This window comes from Python bivittatus, unplaced genomic scaffold (genome assembly GCF_059951505.1).
Source record: "Python bivittatus isolate LINGU-HERP-01145 unplaced genomic scaffold, Pbiv_v1 ctg000080_np1212, whole genome shotgun sequence".
NCBI classification, from domain to species: Eukaryota; Metazoa; Chordata; class Lepidosauria; order Squamata; family Pythonidae; genus Python; species Python bivittatus.
In genome coordinates this window covers 57,203,213-57,229,782 of record NW_028277035.1, presented here as the reverse complement: position 1 = coordinate 57,229,782, position 26,570 = coordinate 57,203,213, and the positions used below count along the sequence as shown (strand labels likewise).

Below are 26,570 nucleotides of genomic sequence, written 5' to 3'. Positions count from 1 at the left end.
CAGCATTAAATTCTTTGTGCTTCAAATATGAAATGCAACCACCTGATGTACCCTATGACCCATCTTTTCAAGTATTTGCTTGATGTAGCTGCATGATTTGTAAACATCCACTGAAGTAGTAAAGGTTATAGCTTGTGGTCATGCTGCCTTATTCTTTGTGGTTATTTTGGTTTGCTCTTTGTAGTGAATCTTTCAGCTATTAGCCACAACTAGGTGGAGCTGTTTTATGTTACATGGGAGTTGAACTCTTAAGCCTCTCAAGTAAGAATTGTGTTTTGGCCAGCTTTTAGTGTCATGTTCGCCCTTGGAGTGTTTGTGTAGCCTTAATGTGAACCTTGGTCAAGGGCACTGGGCCAGAATTGATATATACATATGCTTTTTATGCTGGTGAATGAAAAGAAAAAATCTTATCTGAGAAGACTATTGAAATACTTTATTTTATATCATGCATTTCTTAGCCACATTTCAAGTGTTCATCTTCCCAAGTCAATTTACAATATGAAAAATATAATTCACTATAGGAAGTTTGTAAAAGTTATGTCAATTTTAAATGAATGTCAGAATAAACCAGTTAAAACAAGTCACGTCCAAAATGGAAACAACAAAAATAATGTCTGTTATATATTTTTTAAAAAACATTCTTAAAGTAGTTAAGCTGGAAAAATAACTATTAAAACCCGTTTGTTTGTTTGTTTGTTTGTTTATTTTCTGGATTTATGAGGCCACCCAACTCAAACAGTGTTTCTCAGGGCAGCGTACAATGACAAAAAACAATAAACTGAAAAACAAAACCACACAATTGAAACCGCAGTAGATGTTTATCACTTGTGAGGGAATTCCACAGGCTAATTCAGCAACAGTAAGGCTTCCAAAAGGATTTCAACACATGTACAGGTTCAGAAGGGTATGGGGGATCCTTCAGTTAATCTGGAACTAAGCTGTGTAGTAGGTTTTAAATATTTATTTTCTTTTAGCATTACAGTGCTCTCAGCCATGCAAGCCCACATTGGTTTACAGTAACACCAAATACATAATAATTATGCCCCCAAGAACATATATCTAATATCTTAAAACCATAAAACATTCTAACCGTATAACACAATTAAAACAATAATCTGACAGTGAGGTTACAGTCAAAGTGCATAATGAAATATGGCAACAGCATTCAAAAGGGCCATATAGGAAATATATAAAAATACATGTTCAGTTTTTTTGGTTTGTTTTTTTTAAGGCCACTGAAGAGGCAGACCAGATTATTTAGGGGAGGGACTTCTATTATGGCGTGGTCACCACTGAAAGGCCCTAGCCCATTCAAAACAAGCTTCTTTTCAGAGAGGCACTTACAATGGGCTTACAATGGCACTTACAATGGGTATAATTCTTGTGCTATTACTTATGGAGGAAGAGATGCAGACCCAACATTTTTAGGGACTCAGTTGTAAAAAGAAGCCAACATAGTCAGAGTAGATGTATAATTCCAGTGAGACATGCCAACAAGAGTTTAGTTGGCACATTTTGGACCTGCTGTAATTTCTGAATCTCTTTCAAGGGCATCATGCATACAGAATATTGCAATATGGAAGTAGAAGGTACCTAGCACATGGATCAGAGTAGTTGAATTGGTCTTCTCCAGGAAGGGATGTACCCAGTAGTTAAGTGGAGATGGAAAAGGGTAGTTACCACTATGGGGATCTAAGTACTCAAGGCCAGCACAGATCAAAGATGTGCACCAAACTGCACACCTGTTTTTTCAAGGGAGGAATATCCCCATCTACCCAGGAAAGTTCTCTTCCAGTTGCTACAGGCTTCCTCTAGTTTTAGTTTCAGCCAGTTATGCCTCATCCAATCTGAGCCAAGCAGGAATCAGTAATGGAGCCTGGCACACCTAGTGAACATAGGGATGAGAAGTAAACCTGGGTACAGTATTATCCTCATAGCAGTGGCACCTAACCCCACAGCCTTGACCACTCCCAGTGGTTTCACATACATATTGAATAGCATGAGGGATGGAATAGAACCGTGTGGCACTCTACACCATAAAAGCTGCAGAGTGGAAATTTAATCTTTCTATGCTACTCTGTGATAGTATTGAGGTAGAAGTAGAACCACAACAAAACTGTGCCACAATTGCCTCAGTTAGTCCAGGAGGAATCTATAGTCAGTGATACCAAAAGCTGCAGAATTATCTAGGGTTATTCTAGATAGTCCACCACAGGGGAAGAGAGCCTTCTCCTGCAGCACTGGCAGTGTGAATTGTTTCATTAAAGAGAAGGCATGCTGCGGGTCCCGTCTGCTAGAGAATTATATTTGGCGGTTCCCAGGAGGCGGGCCTTCTCTGTTGTGGCACCCGCCTTGTGGAATCTTCTTCCCCCAGAAGTCAGATTAGCTGCATCCCTCTTAACATTCCGCAAGTCCCTCAAGACTTGGCTACGTGATCAGGCCTGGGGGTCCCAGGGGACTGGGGAGATTTTGCAATGGCTCCCTTATTAATATTATCCCCTCCTGTTTTGTGTGCTTTTATAGTTTTTTATTTGTAATTGTTTTTATGTATTCTTTTTAATTGTTGTACACTGCCCAGAGTCACTTTGTGTGAGATGGGTGGCTCTATAAATATGATAAATAAATTAAAAAAAAAATATCTGGTGACCGCTTCACTTCACAGAGGGGAATTATGGCCTGAATCAGTTTATCTAAGTGAATCTACATCCAGAGTCACTTTCACTGAAGCAAATCTAAGTCATTTCACATAGGCTTAAGAAATATATATAAGAAGAATGTGTTTGATCCTATTAGTCAATGTGTATAACATATTATTATTAAATTTGCTTTAAAGCATTTTAAAATCCAATCTATCTAGACAAACCTTCTTTGCAACTCAGTGGCCAGCCACATACATCAAGGGAGCTCACAAGCTGGTCATAACAGCATAGCTTTCTTCCACTGTTATTCCTGTTTTCTGCTTGATTGATTAGACTATCCTTATGCCTACATCTAGTAATATATGGAGCAAAAAGAAAAAAAAGGCAGTTTGGTTTCTTTTTCTGAGGGAAAAAATAGTGGTAGTAATAGAACTACAGGAATGTTGCTTGCATCTAGTGATACTTTTCCTAAGGATTAAAACACCAGACAAACGATCAAGCAGAAAACAATACCCTAATCAAGGAACTATCAAGGAGAAAACCACACCCCACCAACACTGGCAGAGCAAGCTACTGTCTATAAACAGGGACACACAGACCCCACACTCACTAGCACTGATGATGTTACCTAGTTGGGTAATGAAGTGTCTGCAAGAAAGCAACCAAGTTGAGAGCACCAAGGACTCCATGGGCCTTAGTGGCAGTAGTCCAATCAGGAGGTGGCTAAGGTGTGAGTGACCATGATCTGTAGAATTGTGGTGAAAAAACTATGCAAAAAACCCACATCTTGTACGTGCGATAAAATCCTTGATTATATTTTTATTCAGTTTTGATAGTTGTTGTTTAATCCTGTTTTTTAATGAACCTAGAAACTTGTAATCATATTTGATATGTACCTAAAATATTTGCTGAACTGAGTTATGTCTTTGGCTTACATCTAAATATCCTATTTTGTCAAAGGTAATTCCACGTGGAAATATTTTCTCTTTCATTTGAATCCTCCTGCACCCCTGAAAACCAGAATGCTAACATCCTCCTTAGAACAGAAAAAAATTATGGGGATCATTTTTATGGCCCTCTTCACGTGAGCTGAAGTGCATCAGCTCCTTTAACGCAAGGCATATTTCCAAGCTGGCTACTGACAAGAAATATCTTCTGAACTGCAGGATCGAAAGCTGACAAAAGTGGAACGGCAGAGGTTTAAAGAAGAAGCAGAAATGTTGAAGGGTCTTCAGCATCCAAATATTGTTAGGTTTTATGACTTTTGGGAATCATGTTTAAAAGGAAAAAAGTGTATCGTGCTGGTAACAGAACTGATGACCTCTGGAACTCTGAAAACGTAAGTACTAGTTATGCCATGATATAGGTAATTAGTTAAGTAGAGCATCTGTAATAGTGTTTCTGAACCTTAGTAACTTTAAGCTGGGTGGGCTTCAGCTCCCAGAATTTCCCAGCCAGCATGCTGACTGGGGAATTCTGGGAGCTGAAGTCCACCCAGCTTAAAGTTTCCAAGGTTGAAAAACACTGACCTGCAAGGAAAAAGCACTTTCTTCATCCCTTACCTAACCCTGTTAGGAATGGAAGCCCACCTTCATTCTTTATAATAGCTTGCCTGACTGTATTTCAAATTAAATCAGCTGAAATTAAATTTCATTTCTGTTATAATCTTCTCTATTGTTTTCTAAGGTGACTACCCATAGTTCTGCCTGTATTTCTTCTTCCTTTCTTTGTTTTGCATGGGGCATTTTGAACCTCTTGGTTAATCTTTCCTAAAATAGATTACATTATTAAGCCATAATCAAATAATCTTCCACAAGTGAGAAGAAAAAGCATTTGATTCAAATTCACATACTTGAATAATTAATCTGAATCTTCATGGTGTTTCATCCTGATGCTCTTGCTAAATTTAATATTGACAACGGTAAGATAACCTTTTCATTATTTGTAAGAATTCTCTGCATGCTTTTCTCCACTTCATGAGAAATAAAAACATCACTTCAAATTCCAAATCTGAAGCACTGATATTGATCTACTGGTATGCCAATATACATATCATCTATGTATGTATCAGTGCATACATAGAGTTTTGCATGAACAAGGATCTCCATAGAATTATAATTAATAGCATTTAGCATATTGGGGTTTTAATGAATTCATTTATAATTTATCTTCAAATGTTCCAAACTAACCTTCTCTTAAAGTAGGAATGTGCATAGTACTTGGCTGAAGGCTGAATCAGATGAATCTAACTGTAAGAGGTAGATTGCTTACAAAGTGCTCAACTGACCTGGAAAGTATCATTAATGTTTCAGCAATTCATTGTGCTGCAGAAAGGCAGATACTGTCTGCAAGAAGAGTTTTAATGCATCAATTTCTCTGTAAAATAATTTTATTCCATCTCACATGTTTTTATTTTAGCTATTTGAAGAGATTTAAAGTGATGAAACCAAAAGTCCTTCGTAGCTGGTGTCGGCAAATCCTAAAAGGCCTCCTTTTCCTGCACACTAGAACACCACCAATTATTCATAGAGATTTAAAATGTGACAATATTTTTATAACTGGGCCAACTGGATCTGTGAAAATAGGAGATTTGGGTCTGGCAACGCTTAAGAGAACTTCATTTGCCAAAAGTGTCATAGGTAAGCATTTTCATTAGCATCACCTTTCTTCTTCTCTCTATATTGAAAATGGATAAGCAGCTATAGACCCTCAAACTAATATTAAAAAACAATCAACATATACTGTGTTCTCACTGGAAATGTTAAATCCTTGCTCATACTTTCTCCACAAATTAGTAAAATTTCAACTCTTATTTTTTTCTTAATCTATAACTTTATAGTGTATTGTCTATTATACACACAATAAACATGAACTATAATTTACTTTTGTTAAGAAGTAGTTCACTCTTACAGTGGATCTAAATTAGCTATAGTAAAATTGATGCATTATAACTAATTGTTTCATGTATCAAATGGAGGTAAATGTAACAAATAAACTTGGTTGCAAAGCAGTAAATTTTCAAATATTTAAGGTAACTTCAGAGAACTTACCAGTGCCTGTTGTCCAATCTTTTGTGGTATGCCCTAATCCAAATTATAATTACTGATCATTTATGATTCAACTAAACTACAGGTAGTCCTTGACTTACGACCATTCGTTTAATGACTATTTGAAATTATGACAGTGCTGAAAAAAGTGACTTATGATCAGTCCTCACACTTATGACCATTGCAGCATCCCTGCAATCACATGATCAGAATTTGGACACTTGGCAACCAGCATGTATTTACAATGGTTGCAGCATCCCAGGATCACATGATCACCATTTGCAACCTTTCCAGGCAGCTTCTGACAAGCAAAGTCAATAGGGGAAGCCAGATTCGCTTAACAACCATGTGATTCGCTTAATGACCATGGTGATTCGCTTAATGACCATGGCAAAAAAGGTTGTAAAATCTGGTGCGACTTGCTCAATGAGCACATCGCTTAGCAGCAGACATTTTGGTCCCAATTGTGGCTGTAAGTTGAGCACTACTTGTAGTTGCATTTAAGTCCAACTACAATAAGTGGAAAGAGAGACAAAACAGAAAATTCTCATTAACAGCATTTATATTTTCTGAATTAGTAGCAATTATTGTAAGATGTGATAACCATATATAAGAGATGGGAATTTCAAGATATGAGTGGGTTTACATACTACACTAAGTCATAATGTGATTTGTTTGGTTTTGGTTTAGTGCAATGTATTAAGTAGTCGTAAATCATAGTTTATAGTTTAGTACAATGTACAACCCATAAACTGTTATGGTTTATTGAACAAATCATGCTGAAGTAACCACTGCTTATGTCATGGTATGCTAGCAGGGTCCTGGTACTACCTTCTCCACAATGATTCTCTACATTTGGAACTCTTTTTCACGGACAATAATTATCTATTTATCCTAGCATATGATTGTGACAGTATATTATTATGGATATTTTATAGGAATGGTTCTTCTTGCTCAGGGTTACAGTCACTTCTGACTCTTCATGACCTGATGGACATAATCTTACCAGGATTATCTGTCAGTAACTGCTTTTTTGTGTTCTTGTAAGCTCAAGTTTGTATTATCATTTACTGTAGCCATGTGGCCTTCTGTTAATTCTTTTTCAATTGCTTTCTGTTTTTTCAAGCATCTTTTCCGATGATTCTTGCCTTTGCATTATAGGTCCAATATCTCCATGCTTCTAATGAGTAGTCTGGTTTTACTAATATTTTTAATATTGAGTTATTTATTCTTCTTGAGGTTTAAGATATTTTTGAAGGAAATTAGCAGCACTTGCAGAAAAATTAAAAGGCAATGATACTTATTTTAAATTCTGGAATTGGAAGAAGTGTAACACAGGCATCTTTCTCTTTACCTTGCTACACCCTCCTCTCTTACAGCATTTTGTTTCAAGCTTTTTATACATTTTCTAGTACATAGGTAAACTTGAACCAGTAGGACAATACAAACAAATTATAGAAACAACAGCAGAGGAAGCAACATGGTGAACTTTAGTAGTCAAGATGTTGATTATTAACAGTAATTGAGAACAGTGCTAGATGCAAGGATTCACCCTACATATGAAGTCAGAGGCACTTAACAAAAATCTTAAAGAGTGTAAACAGGAAGAATTTTAAACAATGTATGCTTGAAGCAGCAACAAGGTGGATTGACTTAGTTGCAGTGGTGATGGTTGCACTGTGGGAAGACCTGGTTAGGGACAAATCATCATGAAGAAAATCTATCTATGTGTCATTAAGAGCTGACACCCATTTGATGGTGTGTAATCAAATGCTTGTTGTCAGGTGAAGGCCAGTCTTAGCCAAATTGTATGTAAACTACAACGATGTTCTGAAGAACCTCAGGCAGAAGGCAAATGACCAGTAGGACAATTATGCAAACATTTTCTTAGGATCAGAAACATGAGTTTACAAACTGCTGCAACTACAGGTAGTCCTTGACTTATGACCATTTGTTCAGTGACCATTTGAAGTTACGATGGTGCTGAAAAAATGGACTTATGACTGATCTCCAAAGTTATGGACATTGCAATGCCCTCACAGTCGTGTGATCAAAATTCGGGTACTTGATAGTCCGTCCGCAGGGGCACTTCAACTCTCCCCACCTGCCTATCTCGCCCCCCATCTCTGTCCTTTTGGCTGCCCTGCACCCTGGACTGCAGCTCTGGGGCTGCTTGCCATGCTGCAGCTCAGGGGCTTCTTGGCATGCTGCGGCTCTGGAGCTGCAAGAAGCCCCTGAGCCACAGTGAAGCATGAACCCACAGCCACCACAGCAAGCACCAGCATACCACAGTTCCCAGGAAGCCCCAGAAAGTGCCAGCAAGCATTTGTTTGCCCAGCTGCTGCTTTCCCAGTTCCCTGCACCAACCTTTTGCCTTTCACACTCAGCCAAAGCAGAAGTACTTTCCTGCCTTTGCTGTCTCCTTTTCAGAATGTTTCCTACACATATCTTGCTCCCTGAGCTTTCGGCAGCCTCAGCTTTCTGAAGGCAGTGCAGCTTTCTAAAGGCTTTCCAATTGGGTGAAACTGCTTCCGGCCTTCCCCATTGGCTGGCATTCTTTGCCACGCTGCTGGGCCGGGCTGGGGAGCCACATGTAGGAAATGTTCACTGGAGAAGCTGGGTCTGAAAAGGAGACAGCAAAGGCAGTGAGGTGCTTCTGCTTCGGCTGCAGTGCTGGGTGCAGAAGAGAAAAGCTTGGTGTGGAGAACTGGGAAAGAAGTCAGCTGGGTGAACAAATGCTTGGTGGTGCTTGCTCAGGCTTCCTGGGTGCTGGGGTATGCTGGTGCTTGCTGGGGTAGGCTGTGGCAGCTGGCTTTGCACTGCAGCTCAAGGGCTTTTTGCAGCCCTAGAGCTGCAGGGTGCCAAGAAGCCCTTGAGCCGCAGCATAGCAAGCAGCCCCAGAACTGCGCCGCTCTGGGGCTGCTTGCTGCCCTGCAAGGCAGGGTGGCCAAAAGGGCTGAGATGCGGGGGGAGATAGGCAGGTGGGGGGAGTTGAAGGCACCTTACTGAAGCTTGGGGCTGGAATGGACAAAGCCTGGAATGGCTTGGATTGGGGTGGGTCCTTGGCTAACGACTGGTGAAATTTGCTTACCAATGGCAAGGGGGATTGCTGGGATTGCTGTCACTAAGCGATGTAGTCACATGACATCTCACTTTACAACCACATTGCTTAGCGATGGAAATTCTGGTCTCAATTGTGGCTGTAAGTTGAGGACCACCTATGGTAAATTTCCCAGCTATTCTTATATTTCTGACAGGGACCATCTATCAGCACTTTGAGGTTTACAAAGTCAAGAAACAGAAACAGGGATTTTAGGAATGCTCTTTATTGTTGTAGGGTAGGAGAACAAAATCTTGAAAGCCCATCAGAGTTTCTCTCTATCACATCTTATACCAAACAAAATCAAGATGGGATTATTTTGAATTTTTTTCCTGTGCTTTCCTCTTTCTCAGGGCCAAGTTTTTAGATATTTTTCTCTTCCCCTAACAGTACATTGCTCCCTCCGCCTTCCCAAGGCCAAGTCTACATTCTTTCATACCATCTTGAATTCTGACTTCACTTTTTTAATGCAAATCTATAGCTCAGGGATCTGCCACAAAGCATAAATAGCACTAGGGCATCTACAATACCCCTAAGTGACTGCTGTTAACTCTCAAAATTTGGCTAAAAGTCTCTTGAGATTTCAAATACAAGACTTTGGCATTCTTATATTAGATCAAGCAAGATATTAACTGAAATCAACTTCATGGGAGATTTGATGAACTTGTGAAATTTCAACTATTTTTAAAAAATGGAGGTGCCTGTCCCATTGCACAAAATTGTGTAATAAGTATCTGGCATCTGAGAAGGTCATGAATTCTTAGTCTACTTGTTGATAGGGCTGCCTAAGTATTATTTGAATTAATATTGTTTGGGAGGCACAAGGTTGGGGAAGGCTCCCTTTCTGTGAGTGGAACATTTCTGCGTGCAGAATGATGCCTTTGGATTCAATCCAATATTCCATCTAGGTATCTGTCTTACTAACTTCAGTTTAAAATATAGATGTTTCTTTTAGATTTGCATTCATCCATGGGAGGTTCTCCTTCAAATTTACTTTTCTCTGACTTCATGCTCTATGAACAGGTAAATTTTCTAAGTTGGATTCCTTTTGTTATGTTCAGGTACTCCAGAATTTATGGCCCCAGAAATGTATGAAGAGCATTATGATGAATCAGTGGATGTATATGCTTTTGGAATGTGTATGTTGGAAATGGCTACCTCAGAATATCCATATTCAGAATGCCAGAATGCTGCTCAAATTTATAGGAAAGTAACCTGTGTAAGTGATTTTTTTAGTACAATCCCTTTCCTCTTTCACTTGTACCATTTTTCCTTATTTTAACACCGTAAGCATTGTTATACTATTATATAGCACATTATATAATTTAAATGAAAGTACTGTTGAATTAATTCTTAAATTCTCAACATAATATTGTGAATATCTCAGTGTCTTATATAGGTCTTTATATTTTCTGGCAAGCAGAAATGATTTCTTATTAAGACTGGGGATGGGGGTAATTCTGCAGATCCTTTCCCTTTCTCATTCCTATCCTAGCCACTCTCTTTAATATGTAGAAATAGTATCTGTGTTTTTTCAGATTTGCTCCGTTTCTCATTTTACTAATGACATGCTTTGTTACTTGTTTCAGTGTTAATTTACAAAAATTCTACAATTAATTTTTCTTTTTTCTTTTTGCTTTCATTCATGCAATTTGTTTCTATTTCCTTCTTTAATAGATATATTTTTGTGTATTTTTAAATGCCAGACTACATAATAACATTTTGAATAATGAAGAGTGTGGCACTTTATCAAATACAAACTGATTATAATATATTTGAAAAAAATGAATTATTTTTGGAGGCACCATATTTTTATATATTTATTTATTTATTTTCCAAATTTAGTCTCCGCCCATCTCACTCAATGAGTGACTCTGGGTGGTTTAAAATAAAAACCTCTATGCTACAAAACAAGTTCTATCCTCCAGGCACCAGTTTTATTTCCTGAAAATGCCTCTGCGAGTACCATGTAGAATTCTGACATTTCCAAAAAATGAGGTGACAACTAGAGATGTACCCAATATGATATAAAGATAGAGCAAGTTCCTTGTTAGATTACTACTAGAAGATTGTGTAAGCGTGTGATTTCTGTCTATTTATATATAAAATAAATATTTCTTGTACTTTTGGAAGCTCACTTGCGCTGTATACTTATAATGGTCAATGGATATGGTTGTGTGAATTTGTATGAATGCCTGTCAATTTACTTTTGCCTCTAGCGTCACTTACAGCTTTGTGCTTTATTCTGGTTCCATGTAACATTGGCCTATCTATCTTCTTTCATTCAGCTACACTTGTGACTAACCATCATTGATATGGCATGTAAACTCAGGAGGCTTGCTATTGTTGTTCTTTTATCTTGGTTTGCTCTTGATATTAAAATATAATGGGTTGTATTCAGTCTACATTATTTTCTGCTCAAATCAATGATGCTTCATGAAATCAAGATTGACTTTGCCACTGATTTGAGTGGAACTAACTTGTTTAGGATCCAGTCTATTACATTAACTATGAATAAATAAACAGCAACGGAGAAAAAGTTATATGGATTATTCTGCAGAGATTCCTATAAATATTATGAGGGTCTGCATAACTACATGCATTTTTTTTTACTTTGTTTTCATGAAATATTTAGTTCAGTATTTGAACTAAACTGTACTGTCAGTTTAAGATCAAACATGGATTGTGGAACTTGTATATTTTTCAGTAAGTGAAAAACTGAAATCTATGTGAAGACAAATTCATACACTATTTTAAAGTACAAGCTCTTACCGCTCAGTGCAATCTAAAACAGTTCTTTGTTTTGATTTGTGCCAAGATTACATTTGTCACAGATTACATATTTATTGTGTCATCTGCTTTTGGATGTTGATGTAGCAAGGTGTATGAGAAAGCCTCTTTCAGAGGCTGGTTTTGGACAGAAAACAGCCTCGGGAAAGGGTTAAGAATTTCCAAACTCGGTAGTATACATTTATAGCTACCTGCTACTTTTCCTTTTAAAAAGGACATCAGGAGACTGTCACATATATCTTTGCATGAACATTTAGTTTGATCTTTTACCTTACCTATATCTGCAATAAAGTGATAATAATATTTGTTTGCCATACCAAACTAATGTAAGGATTACTGAAGAAATGAAGCCTGAAAGACTAATCCATTCAGACAGAAATCCACAGGTAACCGTTCAGCAGCATCCAGAAAAGTCAAGATGCACCTAAAACTGGGACAAGGCTTTGAGCTCACAGCTGCATTTTACTTTTTGGACACCCCCCTCCCCCCAAGATGCCCCTATATTTATTTGCAGCAGGAGAACAGAATCCTCTCCTCGCTAAAGTACAGACACAGCCTCAAAATCTGCTTTGCATATCTGAGGGACCTTGTAGAGTAGATGATGGAGTCACGCTAAAGGAAAATGAGAGAAAGGCCTGTTTTGTAGGTCACTTACAAAAAGCTGGCTGTTGTCCTTAGATTGTAGGAAGAGTGCACTATGAACACTCCAATTATTATTATTCTATTTCTCTTTCAACAAAGTCTTTGTCTTGTTGGTACATTTTGTTAATATTTCTTAGTTATGTTTGTGCCTGATTCTTATTTAATGTCCTTTGTAAACAGCCTAGAATGGAACTCTTTCATTAAATGATTAAATCTGCATGAAACAAATAAGCTTTCAGAGTTTAAAATAACTATTCTGTGGCTGTCCTTTAATGCGCTAAACTTTTAATCTTAAATTCAGTGTTTTTTGGGGAAAGTACTGTTATTTCATAAAGTCAGTTTGTCTAATAAAGCAACGTGTGATACGATACGCATTTCCCAAGCTTGATTATCAGAACTGGTCATGCAGATACATCCTTTGCTTTCCTACAAGGTTAGTGGGGAAAGGCACAAAGTACCACCTGACCAATCATGTTATATAAGCACACGTTGCACTTACTGTTTTGTAAGAAATTTTGTTAAACCCCTAACATGTACAAACATTAATTTACATCATTGGTATGTATTCCTATACTTACCTTAAAAAGGTAATCAAGGACAGACTGAGAAGGCTGATATAGAGAGCTCAGAATGATGGTGAAGTTTCCTAGAAGAGTTTAACCTGACCGATTAAAAAGAAATTCTCTCTCAGCCAAGTGATTAATTAACATTTAAATCAATTTATGTGCCTCATAAAGCTTGTAGCTGTCAGCAGGTAAAAATCTTTTTCCAAGACATTCACAAAGTCTTCTGGTAAAAGTGTACTCTGAAAAGAAAACTTACCTGACACAGTTAACATTTCATTTTTTGCAAAATGTAAATCTGTAAGGATTACCTTTAAATTTGGAGCAAAGTCATGAGGGACTTTTTAATTATTTTACAATCATTTTAAAGTAGGCTGTAGTGGAACAGTATCAAAACTTTATGAAACCAATTAACTAATTAGAAAAGCTGCTCTGAGGTATAGATAAAATAAATAGATAACAGATAAATTAATTTGTTAACAATTTAAACAAAACTATTTTTTTTTAACTTAAGAAAACAGATCTTTTAGGTTTCTGGAGCAGAATCCCAGAAGCTTAGGATTGTTCAGTTTTCCCCCTACAAGGTGTCTGTCTTCTAAAATTGAATTAAATTAATGAATTAAAATTCAAAATCAATGTTAATGCTGACTTTAGCTTCATTGCAGCATATATTATAGTTTAATGTATATTAGACTACATAGGAGTCCTAAGCAAGTTTAATGTTATATTTAAACTCAAAGCTATGATGTGTAGACCTAGAATGAAAATGCCAGAGAAACTTAATTATGTTTTTTCCCCCCATGCAGGGTGTCAAACCAGCAAGTTTTGATAAAGTTACTGATCCTGAAATTAAGGAGATAATTGGAGAGTGCATTTGCAAAAATAAAGAAGAGAGGTTTGTTTCAAATAGTAAATTTCTGTTGTCTTTAAAACATACCATAGCCCAAATTAAGCACATTTCGAAGTAATTTCTTGGGGTGGAGGCAGAAAACTGACAAGAGCTGGCTAGTACCTATTTTAAATTGATGGATCTAATCTAATTATATAGATCTGTTTAAGATAGTTAATAGCCAGATAGAAACTAATATGGTTATTATGGGGACTTTGACTAGTACCTATTTGGAATCTGGCTAGCGTGACTGTGTTTCTGTAAATTTTGAGGACTTCTCAGCAAATTTTAACACCATCAATCAGAATATCCTTCTGGATTGTATATCCATAACAGAACGGTATGGGGCTTTCTTGAAGTACGTACCAGAAAATAGTGCATGGAGATTTATATTGGACAAGTAGCTGTTGGATACAGTAGCGCACAAGATTCTATTTTAATCCTTCTACAGGTTTTAAAAATTGCATTTATTTATTTAATTAAACATAATGGAAAAAGAAGGAAAAAGGAAAAAAACCCACAAAAATTGTACATATGGGGCTTCTTATTCATGTACAAGTGTATACAAATTTTTATACAACAGATTCAATAAAGGATGGGTTTAATATCTTCAGGGAACCACCGAGGCAAATCATTCAGGCAGTTGAAATTGATGTCATCATCATGTTGGTGATGCCCAGCTTTATTCTTTTCCATCAGATTTCAGAAAGGTTATAGGAACCCTAAATCAATACTTAGGATTTGTGAAAGATTTGATGAACACTAACAAGTGAAAGCTCAGACTACGCTTGTCTAAGGGACTACCTAGTCAGATAAAAAAAATTGGGTTATTGTCAGATTTGAATAGAGCTGAACTCCATTTTAAGTCAGCCTGACAGCTCTAAAGTTCTCCTTGATTTGACTTTCACCTGAATGTCAGGTGATAGTTGCAGCTAGGAGTCATACCATCCTGCTGCACGTGTTCCTAAAGAAAGAAAAGCAGGCTGTGGTGGTGGTGCGTGCTTTAAACCTTTCATTTGGATTCTAGAAGGATTTACATGGGATTGGTCTTCTAAAAGACCAAAATACTGAAAACTACATCTGATTGGTTTTTTGTTTTTGCTGCTGCAGCATTTTAAATCTTGGTTAGTTTTCTGGGCAATGTGGCTTTTTAATGCATTTACTACCAATTTCTGGTATCAGGTCTAGTTGTGTTAAACCCAACTTAGGCTATGATATTAGGCCTGGGGTGTCTAAAATCCATCGTTTACCTTTTCTAAAGGGGCCTTCTTGTATATCTTGCATGCGTGGCTGCGTTCAGTTAAGAAATGTCCTACCCAAGATACATATCTGCCCTTTTTTTTATACCTTTCTGTTATCTTTTAAAGAGTTATCTATTTTGCCCAACCTCTCAGTTTATCTGTGTTGTGTTTTGTTTTTAATAGTTCATGGATTAAAAAAAAAAAAGATTTAAGTATAAACTCTGAGGATATTTTTCCATTTTGCAATAGTATTTTGGCCAATATGCTAATTCTGTTATTAAACTAATTTGATATACATCTTGCCTTTCTCCTTGGGCAAGCTAATAAAAACAGAACATAAAAAGTTAAAAATAGATTAAATAATTTATGTTTATAGATTAAACATAATAAGTAATAGATTTTAGCTGACAGACAGGTTTGTAACTGGAGACAAAATGGTGGAATAGATGGACCCTAGGTCTGATCCTGCAGGGTGCTGCTTGTATTTTTAATAATACCATTCAAAAACATGTAACACATGTAACATATTTGAGGATTTGGATAGAGATTTGAAATAATGACAGATTTCTTCTGCTGGCTACTTTCTTGATATATTTGATCACTTTCTTGATCAATTGGTATAATCAGACTTCCTTAATGAAGTTCATATGCAATATTATGCCTGAATTATACAGATTCTTGGCTTATCATGAACAAAGCTCATGCTAATGTAAACTGATGCAATGAACAAATAAATAAAAATAAACAAATGGTGTGATGCTTATTATACCACACATTTGGCAATCACTACAGAAAACACTTGCTATTTTACTATGGTGATTTAAAAACCATTGTATTAAATATTATAGATATTGAAATCATATTTTTGGTTTGATCTTTCATGAAAACTATGAAAGATCTATAGTATCGAAGAAGTTCTAATACATATGCGTGTTATCAACAATAACACTAAAACAATATGCAGCTCTTTGTTCCTTAAAGAATAGAGGAGAAAATGGACTTAAAATCTGTTGTGCTGTTCTTTTTTTCAGATATGAAATTAAAGATTTACTAAGCCATGCCTTTTTTGCTGAAGATACTGGGGTAAGAGTGGAACTTGCAGAAGAAGATGATGGTAGGAAATCCTCTATTGCCTTAAGACTCTGGGTAGAAGATCCTAAGAAACTGAAAGGAAAACCCAAAGATAATGGAGCCATTGAGTTTACTTTTGAATTGGAAAAAGAAACTCCTGATGATGTTGCACAAGAAATGGTAAAATAAACTTCCCTTGACTCTGTGTGTGTGTGTGTGTGTGTGTGTGTAGGAGATAAATCTCAAAGGACATCAGAGGCAAATCTGGTAAAGTAAATTTGATTCTAAAGATTCAGTACAAAGTATCTTCAAAAGCCATAAATGGATCTAGAAAAACAAAGTACAATAGTTTAAGTTCCTGAACATTGCTTATATATACTTTTAAATTTCATTTCTTTAAAATCAAAGCACAATTTATCAGAAACTGATATACATTTCCACTGACAAGTCAAGTTGCATGACTTAAAATTTTTCACAAGTTATGTTTCTAATACATGGAGGAATTCAGAGTGGAATCTGAACCATTTTTCTTTCTTTCTACAGTAAGATAAGATATATCCACATTTATTTCTTAGTTTAAAAAAACCCATAGAAAAGATGGCTATACAAGGTTTGGCACTAATTCTGTGTCATTCCATGAGATATGTTTCTAAAAGAAATTTTGCCAGGTTTGCTGCTGAATTTTATGAACTGAATAAATGGTTATTAAATGAATGTCTTTTTTCCCCCTTTTCCTTGCCTCTATATCCAACATTTGTGAGAAAAATAGTTCTAATTTTTTAGATGCAGGACCCGCACATAATTCATGTTCCATGCCATTCCATTCTATGGGAGTCTTTTAGCTTACCATATTCTCTTTTTGGACCAATTTAACAAACAGACCTTCTGAATAACCAGCTACCAAAGCAGGTTAGGTTGGTAAAAACATGGGACACCTCCTCTTTGTGATAGTCTTCTGATTGTGGAATTCTTCTTCCTTCTTCACTTAGTTTTAAGGAGTTGTTACTTAATGGATATACTATTACTCTGCCACTTAATTGACAGAAATAATGTTATTTCAAATTTATGTTGGCACTGTAGATTATATTTGACCATTACGATTTACTGCCTACAATAGATACTAGTCAGAAAATGAAGCAATATATTTCTCTCTGACATAGATTTCATTATATTTCATAACAACAGAGTAGTATCGTCATGTTATTTTTTTCTATTTAATAATAAAAGAGTATTATAAGGTATCTTTTGTTTAATATCTGATCTATAAGTGATATATTTAGATATTTAGTAATTTCTTTCTTGTTTTTCTTTTTCTGTTTAGATTTTTTTGGCGTGTTTAATAGTTGTCCTCTATAGTTTCCTTGTTAGTTTACCTTTTGCAATTCTGTTTATCTTTTGTAATCTTGATAAAATAAAAATAAAACAAATTTTAAAAAAACAGCATAGGTCCAGCAAATGCCAATAAGCACACAAACTGCAGCATTCTAAATTATCTGCAGCCTCCAAATGATCTGCAAAGGCAGCTCCAGGTGGAGTATGTTATGGTAGTCTAAATGGCTGGAGATGAGGGAAGTGAGTCACTGTAGAAGGACCTCCTGCTCCAGGTAGGGCAGCAGACGGTGCACCAACTAAAGCTGGGCAAAGTGCTCCTCCCCCACTCCAGCCTGGCTTCAGCCTCCATCTGCTGTTTCTAGCAGGATCCTGGAGTCCAGAAGGAGCCCCAAGTCACAGACTTGCTCTTCAGGGAAAGGTCCACCCTAGTAGGAGGGATGTCCATGTAGTTTTCTTGACACCAATGTGGAATTTCCCTCCATTGGGAAATCACTGCCTTGCATATCAGAGAAAATGCTGCAAAGCTACTTTCATGGTATGTCCTTTGGAACAAGAGCTGAGTCAGTATTTATTTGGGTCAACTTCCTAAGCTCCAGTTAAGCTCCACAGTGATGTTGTGAACTTGGATTGGCAATACTGTTGTGTGGAAGGGGCCTGAATATATTTCTGCATTAGAAATAGTGATTAACCAGCTAGGCTAGAAAAAAGGTGACTCAATTAGATTATACTCTGCTCTTTAAAACAACATAATTGAAGAGGCAGTATTGAGTGAGTAACTGCAAGGCTAGACATTCAGCATTTCTTAGGCTGCAAGTACAGTATATGTCTTGCAAGCATGCACTGCAGTTCTGAAACTTGGAGTGTCCATTTGCCACTAGCATCAACCCTATTGCATCCACAAATAGCCACGCAGTGACCCTTTTTTCGGTGACTCTGACCCTTCTTGGTGAGGAGGGGTGAAGGAAACCCTTGTGGGGCTGCTATGAAGATTATGTGAAGCCAGATAAAGGAATTTGGGTCCACTAAGAATTAGACTCTGGCTGTGCAGGTGCTGTGGAGATGATTGGGCTAGGTCTTATCCAATAGAGGTGAATATCTGTAGCTCAGGGTTGAACTACAAGAGCCCTTGGGGTTCTCTGAGCTTGGTTCTTTTCTTGAAACATTTATGAAACGTTTGCAAGAAAAGAACCATGCTCAGAGAACCCCAAGGACTCCAGTTATCTGGGCTGAGTTTGATCCAGTTACTCCTGAGGATGTGGACAGGGTCTTTGGCTTGTTGAGTTCTACCACCTGTATGTTTGATACCTGTCCCTCATTGGTCACAGCCTCCCAGGAGGTGACATGCAGATGGGTCCAGATGATAGTGAATGCTTCTTTTTGTGAGGAGAGGCTTCTGCCTGCCTTTAAGGAGGTGGTCTATCCCATACTCAAGAGATCATTACTGGACCCAGAAGTGCTAGACAACATTAATCCAACCTTCCCTTCTTGGGGAAGGTTGTTGAGAAGATGGTAGGCCTTACAGCTTCAAAGGGATCTGGAGTAAGCAGATTATCTGGACCCATTACAGTCAGGTTTCAAGCCAGGATATAGCACTGAACAGTATAGATCACACTTGTGGATGACCTCTGGTGGGCCTAGGATGATGGTGTATATCCATCCTGGCCTTACTTGATCTCTTGCTGGCTTTTGATACCATCAGTTATGGTATACTTCTGAGCCAGGTGAGGTGATTGGGAGTGGAAGGCTCAGTTTTTCAGTGGTTCTCCTTCTTCCAAAACCAATTCCAGTGTTGGAAGAGGGGAGACATGTAGCCCTAGGCCTCTGCTTTGTGGGTGCTGCAGGACTCGATTCCTTCCCACTCCTATTTAACATCTACTGTACATGAAACTGCTGGATGAGGTCATCGGTCGGTATGGGGTTAAGTACCATCAGTGTGCTGATGATACTCAGCTGTGCATCTCTGTCCCAGGCTGTCCATGTGATGCCATTGAAGTGCTTTCCCAGTGCCTGGAAACTGTACAGGTGTGGATGGGAAAGAATTGGCTTTGACCAAGTCGATATGGGTTTTAGGTTTACTCATATCTAGTGATTTGCCATCTTTAACTCTAGTTGAGGTAATACTTTCCAGTCAGAGCTGGTGCGCAATCTGGGGTTTTTCCTGGACTCATGATTCCTGCTCAAAGAGCAGGTAGCAGTTGTGTTGAGGAGGGCTTTGAAGAAACACGTTTGTTTGTTTGTTTGTCACATTTATATAGCCACCCATCTCACACAAAGTGACTCTGGGCGGTGTACAACATTTTGTACAGTTGTGCCCTTTCCTAGATATGGTCACTCATGCTTTAGTCACTTCCCAGTTGGACTATTGCAATGTGCTATTCATGAGTCTGCCCTTGAAAGGCATTTAGAAGCTGCAGCTGGTCCAGAACGCAGTGGCATAAGCAGTAGTGGGCGCACCTCCCTATGCTCACACTGCTGTGTGAGCTGCACTGGCTGCCAGTAGGCTTCTGGGTGCAATTCAAGGTGCTAGGTGTCACCTTTAAAAGCCTACATGCTCTAGGTTATGTCTGGGACCGCTTGTCTCCAATGGTTTTTGCCCATCCTACTAGATTGGATAGGATCAGCATGCTCCAGGTTCCTTCTCTGAAACAATGTCACCTGCTGGGTTCTCAGAAGCATGCCTTCTCTGTTATTATGCCTGCTTTAGAGAACAGCCTCCCCCTGGAGATACAGATGGCCGTGACCCTCTTGGCCTTCAGGAAAGCAGTGAAGACCTGGCTTTTCCTCCAGGCATGGGGCCAGGATGTTGAGGGAGCTGGCATGGGGTGGTTGGTGGATGAAGGTGAGTTTTATCGGGGCATCAGTGTTCCATTCTCTTTTCATTGTATTGTATTTTTATTTTGTTCACCACCCAGAGTTCCTTCTGATACATGGTTGGCTATATAATTGAATAAATAGATAAATAATACTAAATAACAAGTTGCCCATTTGATCTGGGAACAATAGAAACTGTGGTTGAAAAACATGTAGAAACAGATGTCCTACTGAGTGCTCCTAGAGGAAATGCAAGGCATAATGCTTTTTTAAAAAAATCAAACTTTCTGTTCTGTAAAACCATTACTTATAATGATGGTGATAGCAAAAACCTGCCACAGTATATTCTCAAGATAAATCTTTAAATATGAAAAAGCACCAAAATTTATTGCTCACACTCTCATGAGATCTTCATGGAATTTGTGCAAGGCTCTGCTTTATCCTTTGAAATAATGTCATAACCCATTGAGAATTTTTTCAAACTTAGCCTCCAAAGCCCTAGTTCAGGAATCTCCAACCTGGTGCCCAGGTGCACCACAAGTGTCCCTGCAGAGACTTCCCTTGATGAATCCTAGGGCTTCCTGCCCTACTTTTTCACAGGTTTTTTTATTACCTGTGAAAAAATAGCATGCTGAAAATAGAAGCACTACCCTTAAGCATAACCTGTATTTCTAAGAAATCCTCTGAAATATAAATGGCTCCTATAAGCTTTCAAGGAAAATAAAGGTAATGAATAGTGCAGAGCAGTATTTTATTTGAAACTCTGCTCACCTTTCCAGAAATAAGATGAAGGTATGCAGGGATAGTGGGAAATATCCTACCGGGTGGGAGTTAGAAAAGATAGGAGGTTTCAGAGTTAAATCTTACTTTGTAATTGGCTATTTCTCTTATGATTATCATTCTGTGAAATGGCTATAAACCCCAAGGAGCTGTTCGGTGAAAGTCCTCACAAATTGTTTTCAACATTCCCAATAACTCCAGCCCAAATGTTGGAAGCTCCTACTCTAAAATCACAAGTAAATGGTTTTGTTTTGTTTTTGTAGAAGAGCTTTTCAGGTGTCTCGGTGTATTTAATTTGTCATTGGGAATAACCTCATCAATATGGAATTCATTTAGGTCAAGAACTCCCAAATGGACTACAATTTGGCTCTTAATATCAGTAAGACCAAGGAGCTTATAGTGGACTATAGGAGGAATAGATTAGATGTCCAGCCCCTGGTTATCAGTGGAGACCGAGTGGAGCGGGTGGCCAGTTTTAAGTTTCTGGGTGTTACTATAAAGGAGGACTTGACCTGGGGCGCTCATATTGCAGCCTTGGTTAAGAGGGCCCAGCAGAGATTATACTACCTGAGACTTCTCAGGAAACAACAACTGACTGAAAAACTGCTGGTGACCTTCTACCGCTGTACCATTGAGAGCATTTTGACCTACTGCACCTGCATATGGTTTGCTAACTGCACAGTGGCAGATAGGAAAGGGCTCCAGAGGGTTACCATCACTGCCCAGAGGATCATTGGTTGCCCTCTCCCCTCTTTGGAAGAACTTTATAGTTCCCGCTGCCTTAAGAAGGCTCAAAACATTCTTAAGGATCCATCCCACCCGGGACATTCTTTTTTTGAACTATTACCATCTGGCGGACGGTACAGGATAATGAAAAGAAGGACGAATAGGCTGAAGAATAGCTTCTATCTTAGAGCTGTAACTATACTGAATTCTATCGTATAGTGCAGTATCAATGCAGCATCAGGGGTTGTGCAATATGGAATGTGAAGGTTGTGTTTTATGTGTGTTATGTGTGTTATGTGTGTTATGTGTTTTATGGTTTTTATATTTTTAAAGCTGCACTGGGGTGGCATTTAATTTCGTTGCACAAGTGGTACAATGACAATAAAGATTTCTATTCTACTATTCTATTACAAGTATTTCTTAAGCCAACAACTTAATGAAATTGAAACAGAAGATACGTAACAAGTTACTAATAAAGTAATTCTTCATAGAAATACATGGAAGAAAGAATCTGTTAGACTTTCACAAAAAAGTATTCTGTATTTTACTTTTATTTCTACAAAAAAATCTACCATGAAATTGGGTCAACTATTCTAAATCAAGCTGTAGCTGCTTGCTAAAATTACATATTAACATTAAGCAGCAAATCTGATTCTTTTTTCTTTGTAATGTACTCTTCATTTCCTCTCCTTTCAGGAATCCAATTTATCATTTTTACAATATCTAGGAAGGTTTAATTAGAATTCCTAAATCATATGAAGCAAAGTACTATTGGTTGAATTCTTTCAAGCTTCCACTGAAATAAATTCAGTTTAATTTTTCTAATGTAGAAATGTCAGTCTAAAGTGCCTACACAATGGATCGACTATTTTCCAGACAACATATGTTCCACTTGTTAACCCTTGTCTCTGATGTGGAAATGGTCAAATAATTTTTGGTTTTGAGTGAAACCTGAAACTTAAATCTGAGAAGTCAAATTAGACATGTCAAGGTGCATAAGAATATTTTTAGTTTGTATATAAACTGTAGCAATGTCAGTGCATGCTTATTTTGAAGTGGAAGTACTAAAATAGAAAAGGCCTTCTTCTTTTTCAAGATACAGTACTGCCTGTGTTTGGACAAATCTGCTGGCTGGGGAATTCTGGGAATTGAAGTCCGCACATCTTAAAGTTGCCAAGTTTGAGAAACACTGTTCTAAGGCATCCTGCTTTCAAGTTCTTGAAAACTTTATAGGTTGAAATCTTAGAACCTAATACATCGTCTAGCAGCAAATCAACAACAGTGTGAAGGGGCGGTCTTACAGTTGTACCTCTGCCTCTGCATTTTGTACTAGTTACAGCTTCCCATGCATAAGAGGAACTTTATATAGAGCACAATACAATACACAAATTATGAAGTTACCAGAGATCACAGGGACTAAACTTTCCCTATACAGGAATAGTTGTAGCTGACATATCAGTCAAAGATACTCCTTGGCATAGCATTCATTTATGCCTTTAATGGCAAGGATATTTCTGTAGGTGACTTCACACTGTATTTTATTTGTTTATTTATTTGATTTATATGGCTGTTCATCTCACATACATCACTCTAAGTGGCGCATAGCTTTAATATAAAAATACACACATTTGCTAAAAATAAACCAAAAATAAAACAGACAGCTGCCGGAGAATCATAAAAAGTCCTCAGAACAGCCAAGACATGGGCTCTGTCACATACCCAGGGCCCCAGGTTCAAGGACAGAAACAAGATCTTCTGGGCCTTATGGAAGGCCAGCAGGATGGGGGCCAACTAATCTCAGGGGGAATGATGTTCTAGAAGGCAGGTGCCATGGCATTGAAGGCTCTTCTTTGAGACCCCACCAGCCAACACTCCTTAGCCAATGGTACCTGCAACATGCCTCTCCTGCTAGAACAAGTAGGGCAGGTAGAAACAACCAGGAAGCTACGGTCCTGTAAGTAACCCTGCCTCATGCCATGTAAAGCTTTAAAGGTGACTACCAGCACCTTGAATTGTACCCAGAAGCAAACTAGTAACCAGTGCAGCTCATGGAGCAGTGGTGTCACATACCCCAAATAGCTGATGCCATTAACTGCCTGCGCCACCGCATTCTGCACCAGCTGAAGCTCCGAATGCTCTTCGAGTGGAGCCTCATATAGAGCACATTACAGTAGTCCAAACAGGAGGTCGCAAGGGCATGAGTGACTGTGAGCAGGGCCCCCTAATCCAGGAGCAGACACAACTGACACACAACCCAAAGCTGTGCAAAGGTCCTCCTAGCCACAGCTGCCACCTGCTCCTTGAGCAGGAGTCGTGAGTCCAGTATAACCCCCAGATTATCCACGGGTTCTGTCTAAAGCAGTGCCACTCCATCCAGAACCAAAGATGGAAGATCCTGGTTATTGGGGGCTCACCGTCAGCCCGGCCACAGAGTCAAGAAGCTCAGGCAGGGAGGATGGTATGCAACAAAGAGACTGGTACAATAGCAACAGTCCCAACCAATCCCTCTTAGAGTCCAACTTAACAAACAGGGTCTCTCATCCAGTAATCTATGGAGCAGTACCTCTGGAAATCTCCCATGTATCTTGGATGACAATCACCACCCCTACCCTGGGGTCTTGGTTGATGCCACATCCGATATCCATCTGGGCATCCTCCCCCTGTCCCACAGTTAACTCTTTCAAAGGGAGCACAAGCTGGCTCTTTACCAGATCTGGCACCCATCTAATTCATAGGATCTCCATATCACAAAATTCAGACTCAATTTATTGGACCACATCTAACCCACTGAGTGGTGTCTTCAGGAAACTGCAATGATGCCAAAATGAGTACCTATGTTATGTGATGCCAGCACACAAATGTTACTAAGACTTATGCAACTCGATTTGCCATGTCACACACATTTTGTCATTTGCTCGCCTTGCCCCTCTGTGGATACCCATGAAACCAATTCTGCCTTTGTTTTCGTATGCACATTCCATATCCAACAGAGAGAATAATCATTATGTGAAAATTGTAATATTTAACATCTAAGATGCAACATGGCCAAAATGAGGAATCTATTAAATATTGTAACTTGAATCTCCTTTGGATATTTGGACTAGCTGCCTATCATTTTGAAAAATGGAATTTGCAAATTTGAAATATACTAGGTAACCAGTATGGGAGTTTCTTCCTGAAAAGTTACTTTTCTCAGACTGCATTGCAAATGGGAAATTTCTTATTTGGTTTATTCATGAAGCAGACATCTGAGATAATATGAACTTGATGCCAACTATGACTGATTTTAATTATTCCTAAAACTGCCCCCTCCCTTTCAGCCATCTGTTACATTTTGACTAAAAAATAGTCTTCACTATGAATTTATTTTATATGGAGTTCTAGGAATATTTAAATTACAATAGTTCCAATAGTGATATGAACAATAACTATTCATATCAAATGATGACTAATAACAATTGTATTTATGACACTTGATCATAGTTTTGCAATTGTTTCTCTGCTTTGTAAAAAAAATGTTTCATATACAACTTGTATTCTTTCTGAAAATACTTTTATGGTTGAAAACCTTGGGGCTCTACCTGCTAACTACTATATCTAAACCTAAACCATATTCTTGCAAACTAACCAGCCACACATATATGAAACCTCAGACCTAAGTGATTTAGAATCTATAATTCTCTATCTAGTTACTAAAAGTGGATAGGGAGTGGGCATATGGGGCTCCATGATGTGAAAACATAGACAACATATGAAAATCTGTTTTATTTCAGGTTGATGCTGGATTCTTTCATGAAAGTGATGTCAAAATAGTTGCAAAATCAATACGTGACAGAGTAGCCTTAATACAGTGGAGAAGAGAGAGGATTTGGCCCATGTTACATTCAGAAGATCATCGGGATCCTGAGAGTTTAGAAAAAATGAAGGCCACACAAGCACAACCACTTCAGATTACACATCTTTCTCATGCTGGTCACCACATTCTGTCTGAACCAGAAGAGCCTGAAGTGGACCAGCATCTTTCTCAACAAAATCTGCCTACAAGCATCACTTCACTTGCATGTAAGTCTAGTATGCGTTCTGCATGGGTAACTGAGGATATGGTACAGGTGCACTATTGGTGAGAATGGATGTTAATGGCCATATTTGTGCACTGCAGTAAGTAAAGCTCTTCAGAATTCTGGTTTAGCAGGAATTAAGTGTGCTAATGTAGATTGCTTTCATAGCTCCTGCTACTCTGGCTGGTGGGGATGGGCAACAAACAAGGAAAATTACATACCTAGTTTGCTTACTGTGTCAACAGAGTTAGCATCTCTGTTTTTATTGGCCTAATCAGCATGCATAAGATCCTTCCTGCCAAGCTAAAATTCTGAAGAATTCTGCCTCACTCTGATATATTGGTGCAGCTGCTGTTGTCCTCAGACTTTGACAAGAATAAATACATACTAAATGTATACAAGAACAATAAATATAGACTAAGTGATCAATAAACAGTTTCTGTCTTACTGTAATTAGGACTGCCTAATTGAATTTGCATCTTTTATGAGGGGAACAGTTTTAAAGCAGGACAAACTGACATCGGGAGGAAGTGAATTTCCCCTGGAACTTGAGGGGAGAAGTTAACTTACCTAGTCAGTGAATGATTATTTTTTTCTCTTCCTATACCCCCTTATGTTAAAAAAACACTTCATAGGCACTGAGAACAAGTGAAGGCTCTCCTCCTTTCTTCTTGCAGTAACCATGTAGCAGTCAGGTGATCATATCATTGTAAGAAACAGGAAGACAGAGGAAGTGCTGTTATGTGGTGTTTAAAAAGAACCATCAACCATTCTCTGACAAGTTAACATAGCCAACCTTCTGAACTGCATAGATGCATCTTTGAATCCATCTCCATGATCTTTCACAGGGAGTGATAACTCCTATGAAGTCCAGGACCTCA

General features: G+C 38.1%; 1 protein-coding gene across 11 annotated transcripts in view; it reads left to right on the top strand.

Moving 5' to 3' along the window:
• WNK2 (WNK lysine deficient protein kinase 2) overlaps positions 1-26,570 on the top strand; it is a 123,351-nt gene that overhangs the window by 29,761 nt on the left and 67,020 nt on the right. For all 11 annotated transcript variants that reach the window (XR_015794884.1, XR_015794885.1, XR_015794886.1 and 8 more), the window contains exons 3-8: positions 3,806-3,978; positions 5,058-5,278; positions 9,848-10,005; positions 13,588-13,676; positions 15,943-16,162; positions 25,405-25,693. Coding sequence is in view for 4 of the 11 variants with exons in the window: in XM_088134167.1 (XP_087990293.1) it covers positions 3,806-3,978; positions 5,058-5,278; positions 9,848-10,005; positions 13,588-13,676; positions 15,943-16,162; positions 25,405-25,693 (1,150 nt within the window). In the remaining 7 variants the exon portion in view is untranslated. The remainder of the gene's footprint in view (positions 1-3,805; positions 3,979-5,057; positions 5,279-9,847; positions 10,006-13,587; positions 13,677-15,942; positions 16,163-25,404; positions 25,694-26,570) is intronic.